This window comes from Gorilla gorilla, chromosome 2, assembly GCF_029281585.2.
Source record: "Gorilla gorilla gorilla isolate KB3781 chromosome 2, NHGRI_mGorGor1-v2.1_pri, whole genome shotgun sequence".
Classification (NCBI taxonomy): Eukaryota; Metazoa; Chordata; class Mammalia; order Primates; family Hominidae; genus Gorilla; species Gorilla gorilla.
Genome location: NC_086017.1, coordinates 130,070,545 through 130,090,804, shown reverse-complemented (window position 1 = coordinate 130,090,804; position 20,260 = coordinate 130,070,545). Strand labels below are relative to the sequence as shown.

At 41.5% G+C, this 20,260-nt stretch overlaps 1 protein-coding gene across 17 annotated transcripts in view; it reads left to right on the top strand.

Annotated features, from left to right (window-relative positions):
• The first annotated feature begins 539 nt into the window (after window positions 1-539).
• Window positions 540-20,260, top strand: part of B4GALT4 (beta-1,4-galactosyltransferase 4) — a 29,281-nt gene continuing 9,560 nt past the window's right edge. The window contains exons 1-7 of one of the 17 annotated variants that reach the window (XM_055383713.2): window positions 570-760; window positions 4,539-4,756; window positions 5,360-5,458; window positions 6,385-6,467; window positions 11,350-11,747; window positions 14,545-14,777; window positions 17,339-17,526. In XM_055383713.2, coding sequence (XP_055239688.2) covers window positions 11,495-11,747; window positions 14,545-14,777; window positions 17,339-17,526 — 674 coding nt within the window. In that variant the 5' untranslated portion in view covers window positions 570-760; window positions 4,539-4,756; window positions 5,360-5,458; window positions 6,385-6,467; window positions 11,350-11,494. Of the gene's footprint in view, window positions 761-904; window positions 1,411-4,538; window positions 4,757-5,323; window positions 5,459-6,384; window positions 6,468-11,349; window positions 11,748-14,544; window positions 14,778-17,338; window positions 17,527-20,260 lie in introns of those variants that run through there. The other 16 variants (XM_063704086.1, XM_063704087.1, XM_055383709.2 and 13 more) reach the window with 16 other exon arrangements.

Genomic DNA, 20,260 nt, shown 5'->3' with positions numbered 1-20,260 from the left:
CTCAGTATAGCCTCAGATTTCCTGCTATGAAGCTTAATGAGCCCAGCACTGGCTGTAGCTATGGTTTGCTCTTTTTTGGGTGGAGTGGATGTGTGGTTCTTGGAGAATCTACTACTTTCCCGTGAGTGCAGTGGGAGACTGTATTGGAGAATCTAGCTATCCTGACTGCCTTCTCTACCATAATTTTTCACTCAAATCTTTAGTATAAATATATTGTCTTCACCTTCTGTAATAATATCTTTGAAGAAATACGGATTTAAAAAAATCATTTAATATTCTCAGACCTGCAACATGGGAAAAATATTATTATTATTATCATTTTTGCAGTTGAGAGGGCTGAAATCTCGCAGGGTGATTAAAGTAAGTTTATTAGCCTCTCTAAAGTCTCAGTTTCCCACTCTGTAAAATGGAAGGGTCCCTATCTCTTTCCTACTGCTTTGTGAGTATTTAAGGGGATGGAATTTGGGAAGCGCTCAGCACCCAGTCTACTACTGGCACAGGGTTTTAAAGCCACCCAGAGGCCGAGGCGTCAACCCTCCGTTTCCCTCTCGGTGCTCCCTCCAGCGCCTGGTGTGGTCGATTTGGCGGGGGTGGAGCGCCAGGCGCGTGCAGAGCCAGGCGGACCCGCCCCTCGGGCCAAGGCGGGAGGCGGAGCTCGTACTCAAGAGCCGCCTCCCGGGCGGCTGGGGCGGTCCCCGAGCTGCTTTCCGCGTTCTCCCTTCTCCGCGGGCAGTGCTAGCTCGCCGCGGCCGCCTCCGGGGTGAGTACGCTGGCTCCGCCGGCGCCCGGGAAATGCAGTTCCCTGGACACGGGCGCCGTGCGAGGGTAGCCGGGCGACGGCCGGGGTCAGTCCCAGGGCTGTAGCGGGGCGGGCGTGGGGATGACGTGGCGGCGTCCGTGGGGCAGTCCCGCCTCAGCCGGAGCGGTGGGCCGGGCCGGGGGCCTACGGAGGCCGAGCCTGGCGGGAGGCACCGGCTCAGGTGCTGGCGTCCCGCGCGGCGCCGCCTCTGCTGCGGGCCGGGGGAGCCAGACGAGGTGCTGCCAGGTAGGAAAAAATCCAGGGCTCATTCATACCCCAGGTCACGATTCCGGGGTCGCCCCCAGCACCTCTCCGCCGGGTGCATCAAGCTGAAAAAGCCCCTTCTTCTTGGAAACCCTCCTTCTCCAGCGTTTCAACGGGGAAACTGATCAGCTGACACCAGCCCCAGTCCTGCGAGGGGCCGGCGACGTTTGACCTTTCTCCAAAGGGGTTGGTCACCTGGATTATAAAAGACTTCGGAGACAGTCATCCAGTGTTTGTTGATCTGTATCCCTTGATGTTCTGTCTTCCATTAGATAAGGGCTGTTAATTCTTGGTTTGAAAAAAAACAGACAAGTCCAAAGGACTCTGCATCGAGAAGAGGCCTATGGGTTAGTAGCTTTAGGAGAGTAGTTATCAACAGTGGGTGGGCGTGCACCCTGTTGCAAAGTGTTCCAGAGTGGGTGAGGGATGGGGACGTGGAGGTGGTGAGGGTACTGGTAGACCTCCTCAGCCGTTTGGTGATGAAAAGGAGGAAAAAGAAGATGGTAATCTGAGCGTGGAGGCGAGTTGTGGCTGTTTTTTTTTTTTTTAATTTTTAAAGAAAGGAAAATAACACCTTTAAGATGCAAGAAAATCAAAGAGAGATCAGGATGAATAGGATTCAGGGTAGATTGAGAAACTGGGATTCAGAAGAGGAGGGCTATTCCCGAGACCCAGGCGGGGAGTGCTGGAAGGTCTCTCTTGGGAGAGGAGATAATGCTTGATTGGATATAGTTCAGAAGTTTTTGGAATTTTGTCTTCTAGAGCAGGTTTGTTCTTTATGGAAATTGTAAACCCCATGAAATTGCAATAACTTTCGTCTACCTATAGCTTTGATCAGATTGAAAACATACGTTGTGAAAAAGTACTGACCTGGATTGAACTGTTTGACTACATAATCTAAGGGGAAGTGGATAGAGAGGGGAATAAAATCAGCTCTGTGGTTATAGTTTATATGCCACTTAATATAGTATCTAGTATCTACTTTAAGCCGAGCTAATAGTAATGCCTGCCTTTTCCAGAGATGCATGCAAATGTTTTGGGAACTAACCTTCTCTTTGAAGATCTTTTATTCAGTGGAAACATCCAAAGCAAATCAGTGATGGTTTTCTATTCTTTGTTTTAAGCCATCAGTGAACAGTGGTTTCTAAAACCTGGCTGTGTGACTCAGAGTTACCTAGGTTCTTGATAAAAATATTATTTTTTTTTTTTTTTGAGATGGAATCTGGCTCTGTGGCCCAGGCTGGAGTGCAGTGGCACGATCTTGGCTCACTGCAACCTACACCTCCCAGGTTCAAGCGATTCTCCTACCTCAGCCTCCCGAGTAGCTGGGACTGCAGGCCCAGGCCACTACTCCCGGCTAATTTTTGTATTTTTAGTAGTGGTGGGGTTTCACCATGTTGTCCAGGGTGGTCTGGAACTCCTGACCCCGGGTGATCCATTTGCCTCCCAAAGTGCTGGGATTACAGATGTGAACCATGGGCCCAGGCAAAAATATCAATTTCTTGACCCCACTTCAGGCCTTTGAAATAAAAATCTCTGGGGCTGGAGCCTGGGAATAGGCGTTTCAAACACAGACCACAGGGTTCTCTGGCACTGAAGATTACTAACAGCCTCTGAAGTTTTTCTTTGAGATTGGGGCTTTTTGGCCTATTTAGAACAGGTTTTCTTAAAGGTTATATGAATGAATTGTCAAACTTATGTAACTAAAAGTTATAATTCCTGTCTGTGATGTTATCTTTAAATTTTAATGTACAGTCATCCTCCTTATTCTTGGGGGATATGTTGCAAGACTGACAGTGGATGCCTGAAACCGTGGATAGTGCCAAACCCTATATACGCTGTTTTTTTCTATATATGCATACATATCTATACTAAAGTATAACTTATAAGTTAGGCACAGTAAGAGATGAATAATATCTAATAATAGAACAGTTACAATATGCTGTGATAAAAGATATGAATGTCATCTCTTTCTCAAAATATCTTAACCGTATTTTATTGCGGTTAACTGAAACCACAGAAAGTGAAACCAAGGACTAATATATTTTAAAGGAAAACTATGTAGTCATTTTATCAGAAAACAATATTGTTTCTGTTGATGAAAACTCCATTTTAGAAAAATTAGAAGATACAGAAGAAATAGAAGTTTTCTCCTAATCCTGTAATTAAGAGATGACCACCAGTGACTATCATTTTGTATGTAAAAGGTATGCACACACACATGTATTGCATTGCATAATTGGTATTATATTTTATATACTTTTTTTTTTTTTTTTTTTTAGAGACAGGGTCTCTGATGCCCAGGCTGGAGTGCATGGCATGATCTCAGCTCACTGCAGCCTCCACCTCCCGGGTTCAGGTGATCCTCCTTCCTCAGCCTCCCAAGTAGCTGGGACTACAGGCATGCGCCACCATGCCAAGCTAATTTTTGTACTTTTAGTAGAGGAGGGGTTTCAACACGTTGGCCAAACTGGTCTTGAACTCCTGGCCTCAAGTGATCCTCCCGCCTCGGCCTTCCAAAGTGCTGGGATTACAGGCATGAGCCATCACATCCAGTCTTCATTTCATATACATTGTTATATCTTTTTTTCTACTTAGCTGTTATGAGCATTTTTCTGTGTAGTTATTGTAAACATTTTAATGAAAGCATATGTCCCATCATATGGATGTATTATAATTAATTAAATCAGATTGCTATTGTTAACATTTAGACTCTTCAATTTTTGGTTATTTTAGCAATGTTGGTTTGAATATCGTGGTATACCTCTCTGATTATTTTCTTAGAATACATTTCTAAATGATGGAATCAAAAACCTTTCAAATGCATTTTTAAAATCTCATTTTCACATATCTTCTTACTGCTTTTCCTTACCAGAGGGAAAACTAACATATCTGAAAGATCGATTGCATTCCAGGTCCATTCTCTTATATCAGTGGTTCTCAAACTTTAATGCAGATAAGAATCATTTGGGGAGCTTGTTAAAATTTCATTTTTCTGAGTCCTAGAGGCTGCTGTTCTGACCCGTTGGCTTTGGAGTGGGGCCCAGGAATCTGCAGTTTTAACACATTCCTTTATGTATTTGATAAAGGCTCTCTTGGAACCAGATGTTGAGAAATGCTTTTTAAATAAATGGCCAAACAGACTCAAAACATTTAGGTTACTTGTCAAAAGCCATTTATGCATCTGATAACCAGAATTTGAACTCAGCTCTTTGTGACTTCAGAGCCCTGTTATACCCATGATCTCAGAGCTTTTTAAACCTTTTTAACAAGGTTTAGGGTGAGGTGCCCCTAATGACTGCAGAAAGTAAACTCCTACTGACTCCACTGTTGGTTTCTTAGGGACAGCTGAAAGTAACATATAAGTACACAATGAACTTCTATTGGAACCTCCCATCAGAAATTCTGGTGAATTCTGTATTATGCTGCATAACATATACTACACAAAATAACTTTGGTTGTTTGGGTGTTTCAGGACCACCTGGCTTCATGTGTGGATTTCCACGGCTCTTGCCAAGAGGCGGGTACACTGTATTCCAATGTGCCACGGAACTCACGCAGTGGCACTTTGTGGCTTCATGAAGGAAGAGGCAGGCCACGCAACACTTCCTCCCCAAGCCAAGGAGAAGTATCACTTTTAGAGGCAGAGGAGTGGAAGGCAGTGGGTGTGACCAAAAGTGCCATTTGTTAAAGGTGAGGACCCTACCCTTAGAAAAGTGTTGATATTAGTGAACTGAAGGGAGCTAGTATCGGGGTGAGCCTTTTTAATTTTTAAAATCCTCCTCAGATGGAATTTTGTACTCATATTATTAATCTTTATTTCCCACCTTCTTTTTTTATGTTTCATTCCTTTTAGCAGTAGCCTGGAATTATGATGTGTCCTTGTGTATTTCAACTAGTATATCCTAGTCTGTCATTTGTTACTAAATTGAGTACCTGCTATGTGTCAGGTTGGTTTGAGGCACTAGGAATACAAAAACAATGATTCTCCTTGAAAATTAAGTTAATTTACTATCATTTGTTGACTCGGGTTATACCTAGTCTCTGACTCTTTATTTTTAGTTTTAGTTAATTTTAGACTTACAGAAAAGTTGTAAAAATGATACAGAGAGTTCACCTAGCTTCCCCTAATATTAACCCCTTACATAACCATACTACATTGATCAATACTATTAACTAAACTGCAAACTTTATTGAAAATTCATCAATTTTCTTACTAATGTCTGTTTTTTTTTTCTGTTCCCATTGTATTTTATCAAGGATCCTGCATTTTATTTAGTTTTTCTTTCTCCTTAGTCTCCTCCAATCTGAAATTGTTCCTCAGTTTTTCCTCGTCTTTCATGATTTTGATTCTTCAAAGAGTACCAGTTAGGTATATCGTGGAATGAACTTGTGGTGAGTGATTGGATTTCTCCACTACAAAGTTACTGTCTTTCCCTTTGTAGTTAAGAATTATCTTGGGGGAGATACTTTGAGACTATACTGTTTATCCTCAAATTTTTGCCTATTAGTTTAGCATCCATTGGTGAACCTTGTCTGCAACAGTTATTAAGTGGTGTTTGCCGAGAGTGATTTTTTTTCCATCGCTCACTTTCTTACTAGTTGGAATTTAAGAAAAGAGCCGCCCCTTCTCTTCTATTCATTTATTTGTTTGATCATTTTTATCAGTGTAGACTAGTGGATAGTCACTTTATCCTATGGGTTAAAATACAGTGCCATCATTTTTTTTTTTAAATTACTCAAATGCTTCTAGGTTGGGCTGTTAGGAGCTTAATCTCTGGGTTTAAATGACTTGTACATGTAAATGGCTGTCATCATTTTTATCCCATTCCTTACCCTGCCCAGGGAACCACTGTCCCTTTAGGATCTGGCCAGTGATCATTCAGAAACCTCCTAAAGGAGTTGTAATTGGGATAATGAATACCAGGCCTAAGGAAGGTGGGGCAATGTGTGTGTAAAAGGTAAACTCCTAGGAACTCTGCAGGAGTAAAAAGAGTAGCAAAATAATCAGTCTTTCTTCTGGTGTTGCCCCAGGGAGCCCCAAGGCATCAGGATCATGTGCCTGGGACAACATCAAGCCCACTCACATGCCCTGTGTCTGCAAAATTACCTGATAGGTTCAGAGATGTTGGAATGCTGATTTTGGTGCTCATAGCTGCCGAATGAACACACCCTTTCTCCTTGGTGCAAATGCTTAGTAAATATTTTTAGAGTGATACATGGTGTCCTCCCCACCCACTTTGGTGGAGTAAAAATGTGTGTGGTTAGAGATTCTCCAAGAATGATACTTAGCACTTATGTTTCCTTTCCTTTTGTTATAGCTTATCTTCCTTGCCAGATTTTAAAAACTATTATGGAAAATCTCAAGCATTCACAAAAGTAGAGAGAAAGAAAGGACTCTCAGGTACCTATCACTTATATTCAAGACTTCTCAGTATTTTATCCATCTTGTTTCATCTGTTCTCCCACTTTGGGATGTTGTTCTCATATTTGACAGGAAATTGCAGACATTGAGATCTAGAAAAAGATAGAAATAAACCCTGAGTACAGACTAGGCTTTAATTCTCTTTATATCGTTTTCCCTTTGCTTGAAAATAGCAGGTAGTCAGAAAAAGACTGATTGAATTGAGTGGAGGAAAACCAAATATGAAAACATGACCATTTTTAACTAACTATGGGGCAGACTTCTAGAAAGGAAAAGAGTGGTAAATCTTGCCCTAAATAACTTCTTTCATGTTGCCTGAATTTGTTCTCAATACTGATGATGTAGTCCCTTGGCACTTCAAGACAACCTTGACTGAAAAAGAAAATAACTCTGAGACTCTTGTGAGAATTAAGGGCCTCTCAATTACTTAAATGTTAGTGTAAATAAATCCAATATGATGGCACTTTCCCAAACACCAACCAGGAGTCACTTGCCCTAAAAATAACTTTCTTTAAAAAGTCATTATGTTTTTCTAATTATAAAAATATTACATACTCATTAAAAGAAAAAGTGGAAATTACAGAGTTAGAAAGTAAAAATCATCTCATTAATTCCAGAGATAACATTATCTTGGGCAATATTCTGATAACATTTGAACATGAATCACATTGGTAATTGGAGCCAATAAATACATGTGTTCCTGGCCAGGCATGGTGGCTTACGCCTGTAATCCCAGCACTTTGGGAGGCTGAGGTGGGCAGATCATTTGAGGTCAGGAGTTTGAGACCAGCCTGGCCAACATGGTGAAACTCTGTCTCTACTAAAAATAAAGAAAAATTAGCTGGGTATGGTGGGGCATGCCTGTAATCCCAGCTACTTGGGAGGCTGAGGCAGGAGAATCGCTTGAACCTGGGAGGCGGAGGTTGCAGTGAGCTGAGATCACACCACTGCACTCCGGCCAGGCCGACAGAGGGAGACTCCATCTCAAAAAAGAAAAAAAAAAAACTTGTGTCCTGGAAATGTACCAGATATAACAGTGTACTTGGGTGCATCATCTCATTAAATTCTTAGAGCAACTTTGTGAGATAAATATTTTTCATCATTTTACAGCTGGGACACACGGTGAGAGGGGTTGCCTCCAGTCACTTGGCTGGTCTCTCTTGAAACATAGATGGACAGACAGATGACAGACCTTTCACACTTCAGATGTTTACTCACAGGAGCCAAGGAAACCTTACTCCTGAACTTCCTTATGCTGGCTCTCTGTACAGTTTTTGGGAGAGCACTTAGACTTAGAAAGATAGGTAAGAATTATTTTTAACTGGGTCAGATGTCTCAAAAGCAGGATTACTAATGAAGGCCTAATACTTAAGTAATTATTAATAATGGCTCCTTGCTTTTAGAATAAATGTCTTACCTTTGAACAGAGTCTGTAAGCTGCAGTTGAGCAATATTAGTTTATGAATATTCACAGCTATTCTTGGGTAGGTTTTTTTGTTTTTGTTTTTTTAAATTACAGTCATCCGTCAGTATATGAAAGGGATTGGCTCCAGGACCCCTGCATCTACCCAAATCCATGCATGCTCAAGTCCTGTTGTCAGCCCTGAGGAACCCACATATTGGAAAAGTTGGCCTTCTGTATACACAGGTTTTGCATACTTGGAATATTGTATTTTTGGTCTGCATTTGGTTGAAAACAATCTGAGTATAAGGGGAGCCGTGCAGTTCAAACCCATGTTGTTCAAGGTTCAGCTGTATTTTTTAGGACAGTTTTAGATTCTCAACCAAACTGAGCAGAAGATACAGAGATTTTCCATGTACCCCGTGCCTTGGGTAGGTTTTTAAATCTCTTCCCACTCTGTAGAATGAGGGAGGTGGATGTGTCTTTAAGATCTTTTCTGATTTCAACACTGCAGTAATTTATGGTCATAACCTCCTTCCACTTGGCGATTCTCTCTTCCAGGGGACTCTCCCTCTAAAAATAGCTCTTAGAAAAGCCATGTTCCCAGGGCTGGGTGCGGTGGCTCACACCTGTAATCCCAGCACTTTGGGAGGCCAAGGTGGATGGATCGCTTGAGGCCAGGAGTTCAAGACCAGCCTGGACAACATGGTGAAACCTTGGCTCTACTAAAAATACAAAAATTAACTGGGCGTAGTGGTGCACGCCTGTAATCCCAGCTGCTTGGGAGGCTGAGGCACTAGAATTGCTTGAACCGGGAGGCGGAGGTTGCAGTGAGCTGAGATTGTGCCACGGCACTCTAGCCTGGGCAATAGAGCGAGACCCTGTCTCAAAAAATAAAAATAAAAAATAAATAAAGATAAGCAATGTTCCCAGTCTGAATTTTCTAAGATTGAGATCCTTATTTTAAAAATTGCCAATCCTAGCATTTAAGCCTCCTACAATTAAGTCCACAAGAGGTTGTCTGATTGGCCCCAGGAACCTGATGACTTACTGTCACCAGGTGGGAAGAGAACAGACCTCCAGGAAGGCATTTGATCAGACAGTCCCTAGGAAACGGAAGGCAGATGTGGGAGAGAGGTAGAAGGCCCCCAAGGGAACCTGAATATTCAAGGGTCTGTGTTGGGACTACCCAGGCACCAAGGGGAGAAAAGAGGAAATATCCATGTGAAGGATGTGGAGCTGAGCACCTGGGCAGAGACCCCACGCTACCACTTACTAGTAATGTGGGCTTTGGCAAGGTACTTAAATCTCTCCAAACCTTCCTTTCCTTTTCTTACCTGTAAGATGAGGAGACTAGTAATTCTTACATCATATGGTTAAATGAGAATTAAATAGGTTAATATAAGTGATTTTACTCCAGTGCATGGCACAGAGTAAATGCACACATAAATTGCCCTTTTTATTAGTTATTACTGCCTTCAGCATTGACTTCCTGTGATACCTTCACAGGACCCTGAACACAGGCCATGCTGTTTAATTGCTTCCTGGGTCAAACATTCCCCAAGAACTAACCTCCCTTTTCATCTATAGCATTGTGTTTAGAGAGAAATATTTTCTAGGTTTCCTTCAAACTAACCTGAAACTAAATTTTTGGAGTTGTATCCTTTAGTAAGTGTGAAACTATCTTGAGAGTTTCTGAGGTGGTGGTTGTTTTTTACAGTTACGTACTGCCTCTGTATTCACCATTAAAAAAAATTCACTTTGTTTTCATTGTAAGAGTGCCATATTATAAAATGATATATGTAAAATATATGTAAATATGACAATATGTGATATACAAAAATATATACATTTATATAAAATATATTAAAAATTCTAAAAATATAAAATATATTAAAATATAATATATTTTATATTTTATAAAATATACTATTAAAATTATAAAATAAAATAAAATTTATAGAATAAATTTTATAAAAATAAAAATTATTAAAAATATAAAATATATTATTAAAAATTCTAAAAAGAAAAGAGAAAAAAAAACCACCCCAGCTAATCCCATTCTCCTAATATAATTGTTATTAGCTTTCTAGACTTTCCTTAATTGTATATATTGTTAGTTGTAATCATAGCACAGATATAGGGCTTACTTTCTGTTTTTCTTTTTGTCATTTAAGATTTAATCATAAGTGTTTCCATGTGATTATTTAGCATAGAAAATATTTTGGTCTCCATTTTATTTGTTTGAGAATATGTTTGTCTATGGAGATTATCTATGCCCTAGCTTTAGCATTTTCTGTGTTCTTCTGAGAACATGTTTAGAATTTGAGGAGAGACGTGATTTGTCCACACAGAGAGGATATAGTGGATGTTGCTGGCGGCAAACCAGGTATCCTTGTCAGGTAGCCTTTACCACTTTAGTGTATTTTCTGTGGTCCAGGGTGGGCCCTCAGCTAGGTGGTCTTAAAAACATGATTTTTGTCAATAATTAAGAGCATAGCCCCCTCTTAGAAGTGAATTCATATTATCCCATCTCATGCTACTGAAGTATGAAATCAGAGTGGCAATTTATCAGCTGACAGTGAGAAATACAGTACAAAAAGTGGTGTTTCAGTGTGTCTGCTTGTTGGTCAAGGTGGGATAACACTTTACGTATTAATAAATTAGGTCATCTAAGCCCCACAATAACTTTTCTAGGTAGATACTATTTTTATCCCCATTTTACAGATAAGGAAACTGAGGCTTAGTTAAATGACTGGCCCAAGGTTATGTAGCTGTTATGTGGTAGAGCTGTAGTTTCTGTCTAAGTCCAAACTCCTGATCTTAAACACTGTGCTGTAGTTTTGTTATTCTTACAGATAGATTGTTGACCTCCTGTTTGGGATTCTCTTAATGTTTCTTGACAGACTCCCTCCTGGCCCCCATTGCAATGTGCCCTGTGCCAGTGCCTCTTTGAGAATATAGCATTCATTCCCTGTTGTTGAGGACCATGTTTTTCTAGCTGTCACAGGGGAGAAGAACTTTTCCCTTTTCCCTTATTTTCTCTTTGGGTCAAAATGTGCTTCTGTAACAAGGCTTCACATTTTTTTACATCCTCCTTAAAACTGTGCCAGGAAGGGGCAACTGAGGCAGAGAACCATTAGGGCTATGTCTTAGGCTGTGTCCAGCTCAGGTCTTTGCAGTCTCCTTGTCTCCTTTGTCTATTCGTTCTGTCCAACATTTGGAAATTGCTTCCCTTCTTGGGTGGCAGACAGCCCGGCTGATAACCTAGAGAGTGCTTCTGTGATGCTTGGAACCTCTAAAACCTCTGGTTTTCGAATCTCTAAATGCTAAGTGGAAGACCTACCATTATGGTTAGTCAAGGTCCATCGGGGATGGGTTTTCAGTTTGTGCTGGAGTGAATCATTTCAGGATAGAATTTCCATTTGAAACAACGTGTCTTTTGTGATTGCGTTTTAGATTGTTGGAGCAGAACTACTGAGAAAAAGCAGGCATTGTATCTTCAGTTGTCATCAAGTTCGCTATCAGATTGGAAAAGCTCAACTTGAAGCTTTCTTGCCTGCAGTGAAGCAGAGAGATAGATATTATTCACGTAATAAAAAACATGGGCTTCAACCTGACTTTCCACCTTTCCTACAAATTCCGATTACTGTTGCTGTTGACTTTGTGCCTGACAGTGGTTGGGTGGGCCACCAGTAACTACTTTGTGGGTGCCATTCAAGAGTTTCCTAAAGCAAAGGAGTTCATGGCTAATTTCCATAAGACCCTCATTTTGGGGAAGGGAAAAACTCTGACTAGTGAAGCATCCACGAAGAAGGCAGAACTCAACAACTGCCCTTCTGTGTCTCCTTACCTCAGTAAGTGTTCCTTTTTTCCTTTGATTAAGTAGTATGCAAACTTTTTATTTAAGTATAATATGTACTTGCCTGTATCAAAACATCTCATGTACCCCATAAATATATATATCTCCTGTGTCACAAAAACTATACATTCAAATAAAATAAATATAACATGTACAAGAAAGTACAAAACTCAGAAGTGTACCACTTGGTTAAGTTTCAGAAAATGAACATACTTGTTTAACTAGCATGTAAATTAAGAAATGGAATCTTGCTGGAACCATAGGAACTCCCATGTTTCTTTCAGTCACCACTCCGGCTTCAAGATTCTAACTCTACACATTAGATTTTTCCTATTTTGAAACTTTACAAATCGGAAGCATACGTTATGTACTCTTTTGTATTTGGCTTCTGTTGCTTAACATTACTTTTGTGAGATCTGTTCTTATGGTTGCGTGCAGCTATGGTTTGTCCGTTTTCATTGACGTATAGTATTCCGTCATAGGAACAGACCCACTTTTATTATCCAGCCACAAAAGTCTCAGCAGCACACATTAATAGCGTCCATTGATCTAGGCTGGTGGCTCTGCCCCATGTGCCTCCTGTCCTCCTCCTGAAACTAGTGGGCTAGCCTGGGTATGTTCTCCTCATGGCATCAGCAGAGCACCAGAGCATGAGAGGAGAAATGCAAGCACATTCAAGCCTCAGTGGGGTCACATCTGTTGTATTCCTTTGGCCAAAACTGTGGAGTCAAGGGACAGAGATTAGGTAAGTTTTTCAATGTGGTCTTTAGTGTTTATTTCTTAAATATGTTGTATGTTTTGGTTCACCTTTTATGTCTTGCCTCTCAACTTATGTTAAACAGTAAATTAGTCTTAAGATCAGGGTGCCAGCATGGTCAGGGCCCTCTTACTGGATATTGTCCTCACATGCCTTTCCTTGGTGTGTGTGCGCACACACATACATGCAGGGGGAAAGGGAAAGAGAGAGGGAGAGAGAAAGAGAGATAGATAGATCTCATGCCTCTTGCTCTTTTTATAAGTGCTTTAATCCCACCTGGCAGCTCCACCCTTATGATGATCTCATCTAAACCTAGTTATTTCCCAGAAGCCCCACAGTGGGGATTAGGGATTCAACATATGAATTTCTGGGGACACAGACATTCAGTCTGTGTACCCCTTTCCTAGTTGAGTCACAGTCCTGTATTGTATTCATATTGGCATGCTGCTTCTCTTTAGTCATGGGAGAGTCAAAGTTATTCCTGATTGTGTATTCCTTCACAGATTATACAAGCTGCGATGTAAAAATGAGTCAGGGAAATGCAAATTTTACTGGCTGATTATTCCCCTTGCTTAAAATGCTCACAGTATATTTAAACAGTAAATTCATTCATAAAGAATAGAGGGGCAGTGATGCATTACTGGGCAAGTACTGGACTAAAGGTGATGTGGTTGGTGATGACTTAAAATGGGCCATTAGTGACCCAAGGAGGGGGAGATCTTGAGAAGATGTTGGGGTAGGGGGAGTGATAGGGAGACTGATAGAGAGTAAGTGGAAGCAGATACTAGGTTAGGGCACGTAAAAAGTTATGACGATGAGAAGGTGAGCCGGGGGACTAGTTTATATTAGACCTGTTGCGTGAGGCTCTTTGAGCGCGCAAGAACAGAGACACAGTCAGGTTAACGATGGGGATTGTGAACAGGCCACACAGGAGACCATCTCAACAGCTACCCCGTTATCTCTGGTAGCTCGATAGCCCAGTATCAGCTCTAGTACTTGTCATCTGTGTAACTCCCTTCCTTACTGTTTGTTTTTAGGCCATTACTGACTGCTGTGTCTTGCATGTAGACCCTGCAGGAAGGCTCTCGTAGGCCAATTATTCTCTTTGGGTGGCTTGAAGAAGTTACTTACCTTGCCTGCTGTTGAGCAGAGCACCAAGGTGCCATTAGACACGTGAGCCTGGTCTAAGCAGCCATGGCCAGGGTAGGGGATGGTTACATGGAACAAGTCATGGCGACTTACGCACAGGAAGGGCCTATGACTGCTTTACTCAGAAGGGGATAGCTCAGTTTGCAAGCATCTTGAGATTTTACAGCCTGACCAGTATACGTGGAATTTAGAAACAAACAAAAAAACCTGAGCTGTTTCCTCCTGTGGATGGCTTTGGGTTTCATCTGTTTGGATTGCTTCCAGACACTGAGCAAATACTGTGCTCGATTGGAAACGTCTGTTGTGGTGGCAAAATGGGAGAGTTGTTGCAGTGCCGCACATACCTGCTACAGCTGGGTTAGAGAGGGAGACTGGTTTCTACTTCTTTTTAGTGCTTTGCTTACAGGGAGCCAGGGTGGTTCCAGGGTTTAGGGAAGGGGTGGGAAGAGTGCCTTGTCCAGGAGCTTGATTCTGTGGAATGCTGTTGATATGTAAGAGATTTTCCCCTCCTCTTGGAATTTGGCGAAGGAAAAGAGGATAGACCAAAGTTGAAGTTACTCTATCTAGCCCTGCCCTTTGCTGTTACCAGAGTTCACCAGGATATTCCCTCTTACAGATGGATCATAGAGCAAGTTGATTACCCAGCCACAAGGAAATGCTTATATTATATATCCGCCACTTGCTTTTGCAGCCAGTAACCTTAGTGACATGATGCTCTGGCCATTATCATGACTAAATGAGCCTTTAAAGTAATCATAATAAAAGCTGACATTTGTAGTACTCACTGTGAGCTGGGCAGTGTTCTTTCTATGCATATTAGCTCGTGTAAACCTCAACACTTTTTGAAGTAGCTACTGTTATTGTCTGTGTCCTATGTTCATTGTAGGAGGCCAGAGCAAGCTCATTTTCAAACCAGATCTCACTTTGGAAGAGGTACAGGCGGAAAATCCCAAAGTGTCCAGAGGCCGGTATTGCCCTGAGGAATGTAAAGCTTTACAGAGGGTCGCCATCCTCGTTCCCCACCGGAACAGAGAGAAACACCTGATGTACCTGCTGGAACATCTGCATCCCTTCCTGCAGAGGCAGCAGCTGGATTATGGCATCTACGTCATACACCAGGTGAGCGTGGGGGCAGACCAGGGCCTGCCCTCAACCCTCCTCTCTCTGCCAGACTTGGCCATGTGACTGTTTGTCTATGTTGGGTAAAAGGAACATCAGACTATCATCAAAAACGAGTTCTCTTACCTCAGTTATCCTTGAAAGGAGTAGAGGAAATTCTTGTCTCAGAGTGTGGAGTTATGGGTTCAAGTTCTGGGAAATTTTACTGCCCTTAAAGGAACCTCTGGAGGAAGCCTGTTTTGTGAGCCCTTCCATGTTAGCCAATGACTGCCCTCAGATTTCCCCGCAGGCTTCCTGGCCCTTTCTGTTTCTTTCTGTGCGTGTCGTGCACTATATGATGAGATTCTGGAATTGTCTGTCATTATCGACCATAGCGACTCAATGGGGATCTAGACAGAGGATTTGAAAGAACATTCTGTATTAGTAGCTGTGGTGCTCTATGGCTGCCACCACATTTCTGCCCTGAACTTTGCCACTATTTATTATGTGAAACATGTTATGTTTGATTTTCACTTTCTGGATTCATTTATTTGACTTCCAGAAGCATGATTTGGTAGGAGCACAGCATAACTATCGGCTGCTTTTGAAGAGCTTACCTCTGAGGTCAGTGGAGTGGATGATTAAAGATCTCTATTTGGCGTTAAAGTTTATTGAAAGAAAACTAAGACATCAGTTTAAACATCAGTGTCTAAACTTTTCACAATTATCCTTGGCCATCCAAGGAGGCCAAGAAGAGGGATAATTCCCCCTCAAATTCTTATAAATTCTAAGAATGTCAGCAAAATCATCACTACTGTTAGAACAGGTAATATTTCTTTTAGATAAAACTTTGGACAACTCAGAGGACCAGCTCTGCAGTATAGACTTGGTGATAAACTGAGGCTCTTGAAAATCAGTGTGCTTATATAGCACACCTATGTCTGTATTTTAGTACTTGGAACAAAATGTTACTATTATATTGTTTTATAGCTATTTTTGTTTTTAAGGTTGTTGGTCATAGTTATGATTTATTTGATTCTGAGTTCTTGCTCAGGACAGTAACCTACAAGGTATAGTACTATTTTTATGAATAGAAAAACATGTTTGCTTTGGGCCAGGTCCGGTGGCTCAGCACTTTGGGAGGCCAAGGTGGGTGGATCACTTGAGGTTAGGAGTTCGAGACTAGCCTGGCCAGCATAGTGAAACCCTGTCTCTACTAAAAATACAAAATACTCTGTTAGAATACTTAAAAAAAAAAAAAAAAAAAAAAAATTAGTTGGGTGTGGTGGCACATGCCTGTAGTCCCAGCTACCCAGGAGGCTGAGGCAGGAGAATCACTTGAACCCAGGAGATAGAGGCTGCAGTGAGGTAAGATCACACCACTGCACTCCAGCCTGGGCAACAGAGCGAGATTCCATCTCAAATTAAAAAAAAAAGAGAAAGAGAAAAATATGTCTGCTTCATGTTATTCTTATCAGGAAAACATTGTGGTAACTTCTGAGAAATACTTGCACTTTTATGATAAACCACTTAACTGGAATTCATTCTGAAGGAATTTGAATGAAGCAGCCATGAAAAAATTATTTAATTTTTTTATTACAGCTTCAATCATATTACAGGTCAAACTGTGTTCTTTTATTGCCCAGTGACGAATCTACCTCCATAAGGCCACTGTGAGGATTAGCCTCCACCAGTAGCATTATAACAGGATTCTCTTACAGGGATTTCTGAGAGACTTTAAAGTAGCTTAGAAATATTAGCAATAACCTTCTCTTTTTATAGGTTGAGATTTCTTGATCCTTTCTGGCAAGCTATTAACTAAGTCTCTTAGAAGCTTAGTGTAAATTCATAACAGAGGGTAAGATTGGGATTACCTAGGGTTGAACTGTGAAGCAGTAATACTAATTGACATGACTAGTATATAAGAAAGGTTTTGTAGTTTTATACAGAATACGTAAAGGTATTTGTAAAATTTTAAGTGAAAATTTTTTTTGTTAACTGTGGTAAGAATACATGAGAGCTATACTCTTAATACATTTTAAGTGTACATTATTATTGATTATTTGAGTTATTTGTAGTTTAAAGCTGCTTTTAAAAAATTTTTAATTGTGAAACACACGACGTAAAATTTACCATCTTAACATTTTTTTAACTTTTTTAAATTTTTGCTGTCTTAACTATTATTGAGTGTGCAGTTTAGTAATGTTAAGAATATTTACATGCAAAGTATCTATGCATAATTATGCAATATATTGGTTGCATAAATATATGCAGTGTATTTATGAAATCAATCTCCAGAACTTAATCTTGCAAAACTGGAACTCTCTATCATTAAACAACAACTCTTTGGATTTCAAGGAATGTTTCTAAGTTCTGGAATATAAGTATGTGTGAAGCACGAAGAAAAAAATCAAATGGTCTTTTATTGTCATTGCACCTTCTCTGTCAGATCTTTATGTCACAAGTGTAGTCTCGTGCATAGAATAATTAGAATAATACCATCTCCTGAATCCTAACTAAGAGGCAAACAATATGAAACTTTATCTCAGGAGCTTTTCAAGTTTTAATTTTCATATCTCTAGGCTGGAGGTAAAAAGTTTAATCGAGCCAAACTCTTGAATGTGGGCTATCTAGAAGCTCTCAAGGAAGAAAATTGGGACTGCTTTATATTCCACGATGTGGACCTGGTACCCGAGAATGACTTTAACCTTTACAAGTGTGAGGAGCATCCCAAGCATCTGGTGGTTGGCAGGAACAGCACTGGGTACAGGTAAGGTGGTTCTGCTGAGGGTGGCTTAGGTCGAGAAGCTCAACTATTGTGATCAAGACTGGGTGGAACAAGCATCCAGAGTGTCATAAGAAAATGAGAAATAGAAAAAATGGTCCATAATGTATACATCACTTAAAGTGCAAAACAGAAGTTAGAGAATGTAATGAGGAAAAAGCCCTACAACTTCAGCAGAGGATCACAAAGACAAGGGAAAGCATTGGAGAGAAATATCATGCAAGCATTGCAGGTGGTGGCCAGTCTCACCCACAGCGCCCCTGTCGGGGGGCTTTCGCAAGCTTTCCCACACTGACTAGAATGCAAGTAACTTGTTTGTCTATTCCTGACTCCCCCTCTAGGAGGCAACAGGCTGGTGTCCCTTAGTGAGACCTCTGTTGAGACATCACTTTCCAGACTGTGGCCTCTTTCTAGAGGTGGGGGAGGGCATGTCCTCTGAGTAGTCTTCTCGGGAGCCAGGACACCCAGGACAAGTTCATTTCTCTCAAAGCCACTGTGAGAAGTGCCAGATGCCATCATCTGTGTCTTCATTCCCCATCCCCTCCACCCTTAAGAAGGGTGTAGCTGCTTTTCAGCCTTATTTGATTCACCAGCTCCTATTCAAGCACAACCAAGCGGGAATAGTGACACAGAATGTTTCTCTGCAAATGAAACACTATATTCCCTCATTTGTGTGCACACTTACCTGTCAGCTTTCCCCAGGCCCTGCCGTTCATGGGTGCTCATATCTGTGGTGCTGACTGTGCTGGAGGCCATAAGACCAGTTTGAATAAGGCAGAGCACCTGCCCTCACAGGGCTCCCCGTTGAGTGTCAGTGTGGGGAGACAGGTAGCTACAGTGGAGTTGCGTTAATTTTGCATTTCTGCAAATACAACTATAAGCACTTGGTAAGGAGGGGAGAGAGGGACAAATGAAGAGAGGAAGAGGAAGGCAGGAGAGAAAGAACTGTGAAACTATCAAATAATGCTGGAGATTCCACCAGTATGTACTCTACGTGAGTGTGAAGTGGAAAGTGAGTCTCTTGATACCTCATTTGTTCTGGGCTTCCGTGTTGCTCTCTCACATTGGGCAATTTAAGAGAATTCTTAAGTAACATTGATGTAGGTGACTGTTGCCTCAGGTACTGACTTTAAACCCAGGCTGTGTGTAAGCTGCAGGACATAAACACCTAGAACAAACTATGGTGGGTGAGAGCACAGTGTCTTTAAGAAACACCTTGAAGGGAAGGGCTTAAAGCTGTTCCCCAGGTAAGGTGGTACCTTAATCTTGTGGAACAACAAGAGCTTCTCAGCAGAGTTCCAAGACATGCCATAGAGCACAGCATAGTTTTGGGGAAAATGCAGTAGTTCACTGGTATTCTAGAAGGAATGTCTGCGAGGAGAGGCAAGAACTGAGGCTAAGCAGGAGCCAGATTACGCAGGCCTTCTTTAGTCTGATACGGAGTTCGAAGTTGCTGTGGCAGGGGTTGGGGAGCTGTTGACACGTTACAGCTGGGGAAGGATGGGAGAAAGCTTGGTTCAGCTGATTTTGAATGTATCGGATGAAGCAAGGGAAGAGGGGAAAGCTGAGGGGAGAGACGCCACATGTCTGAGTTAGGGCGGGGGCTGTGGATCCAGAGGGCAAGGAGAGAATCCCATGATTTTTCTCTTTGGGGAAACTTGATCTTTGGATCTAATCTTATTATCCAGGGGTTTTGTTTTCTGGTTTCTTTGAGTCACTTCTGCATTGAGGAAAGCAGTGTATCATGGCTGGGCAACTTGGTTTTTTCAAAAGCATGTTACTGTCTGTTCACTTACACTGTAGTAAGATGTCACTATTTACAACACAGAACACCTGTACCTTAGACACTTACCATAGATGATAATCTTAAACTTCCCATTGCCCAGATTTTTTTAAACACCTGGTTGCACCATTCATTTCTGAGCAATCACAGAGGATTGCTTAAGGACAGGTTTTCTGCTGGGATTCTAGATTTTATCTTTCTATTAAGCTGAACCATAAGAAGGCTGAGCTCTTGGACATTCCTGCCAGGAACTGATTTTCACTCATGCTTTGGTGTCACAGTCGTGGATTTCATCAGATGCGGCTCACTCTGAGAAACAGCATATGTATGACTCTTGCTGTTTCTAACTTGCCATTCTAACTGGCCAGATGTTTCTTTTATAACTAGGTATCAGAAAGCCTTTGTTGAGTAACTGACAGGTTTTCTTAATATGATTCAGGTAATTGAATGTGTTTCCCCTTTTGATCGAGAGGCTCTGAGCCAAATCCATGGCCCTCTTTTAGAAATTGAAAAGAATCTTATTTGCAGATCAGGGTTCTAATGTATTTCCCATCTTAATTTTCTATTCTGATTTAAATGTTTCTAGGGTCCTGGTTTATCATTTATGATTTTCTCTTTTTTGTATGTATCATGTAAGCAGCCTCATCTTTTGTGGCTGGAGAGAGGTATGTATAAGTAATGTAGGTAGGAGTTGCCCTCCTCCTGGACTACTTGCTTTTGCTGCTTTGGGCAAAGTCCCTGTGGCAGGCAAGTTCATTTCCAGGCAGCTGAGTGTCTGCCCCGTGCTGGCAACTGTGTGCCCCAGTGCCACAGAGCTTAAGTCAGCACATGCCTCATCACTGTCACACCAGCCCCACAAGTACAAATGCAAGAAAGGTTTTCACCTTACACACATGCAGAGGGAAGAAGTTAAAGTAAGTTGCCCCAAGTCTCTCA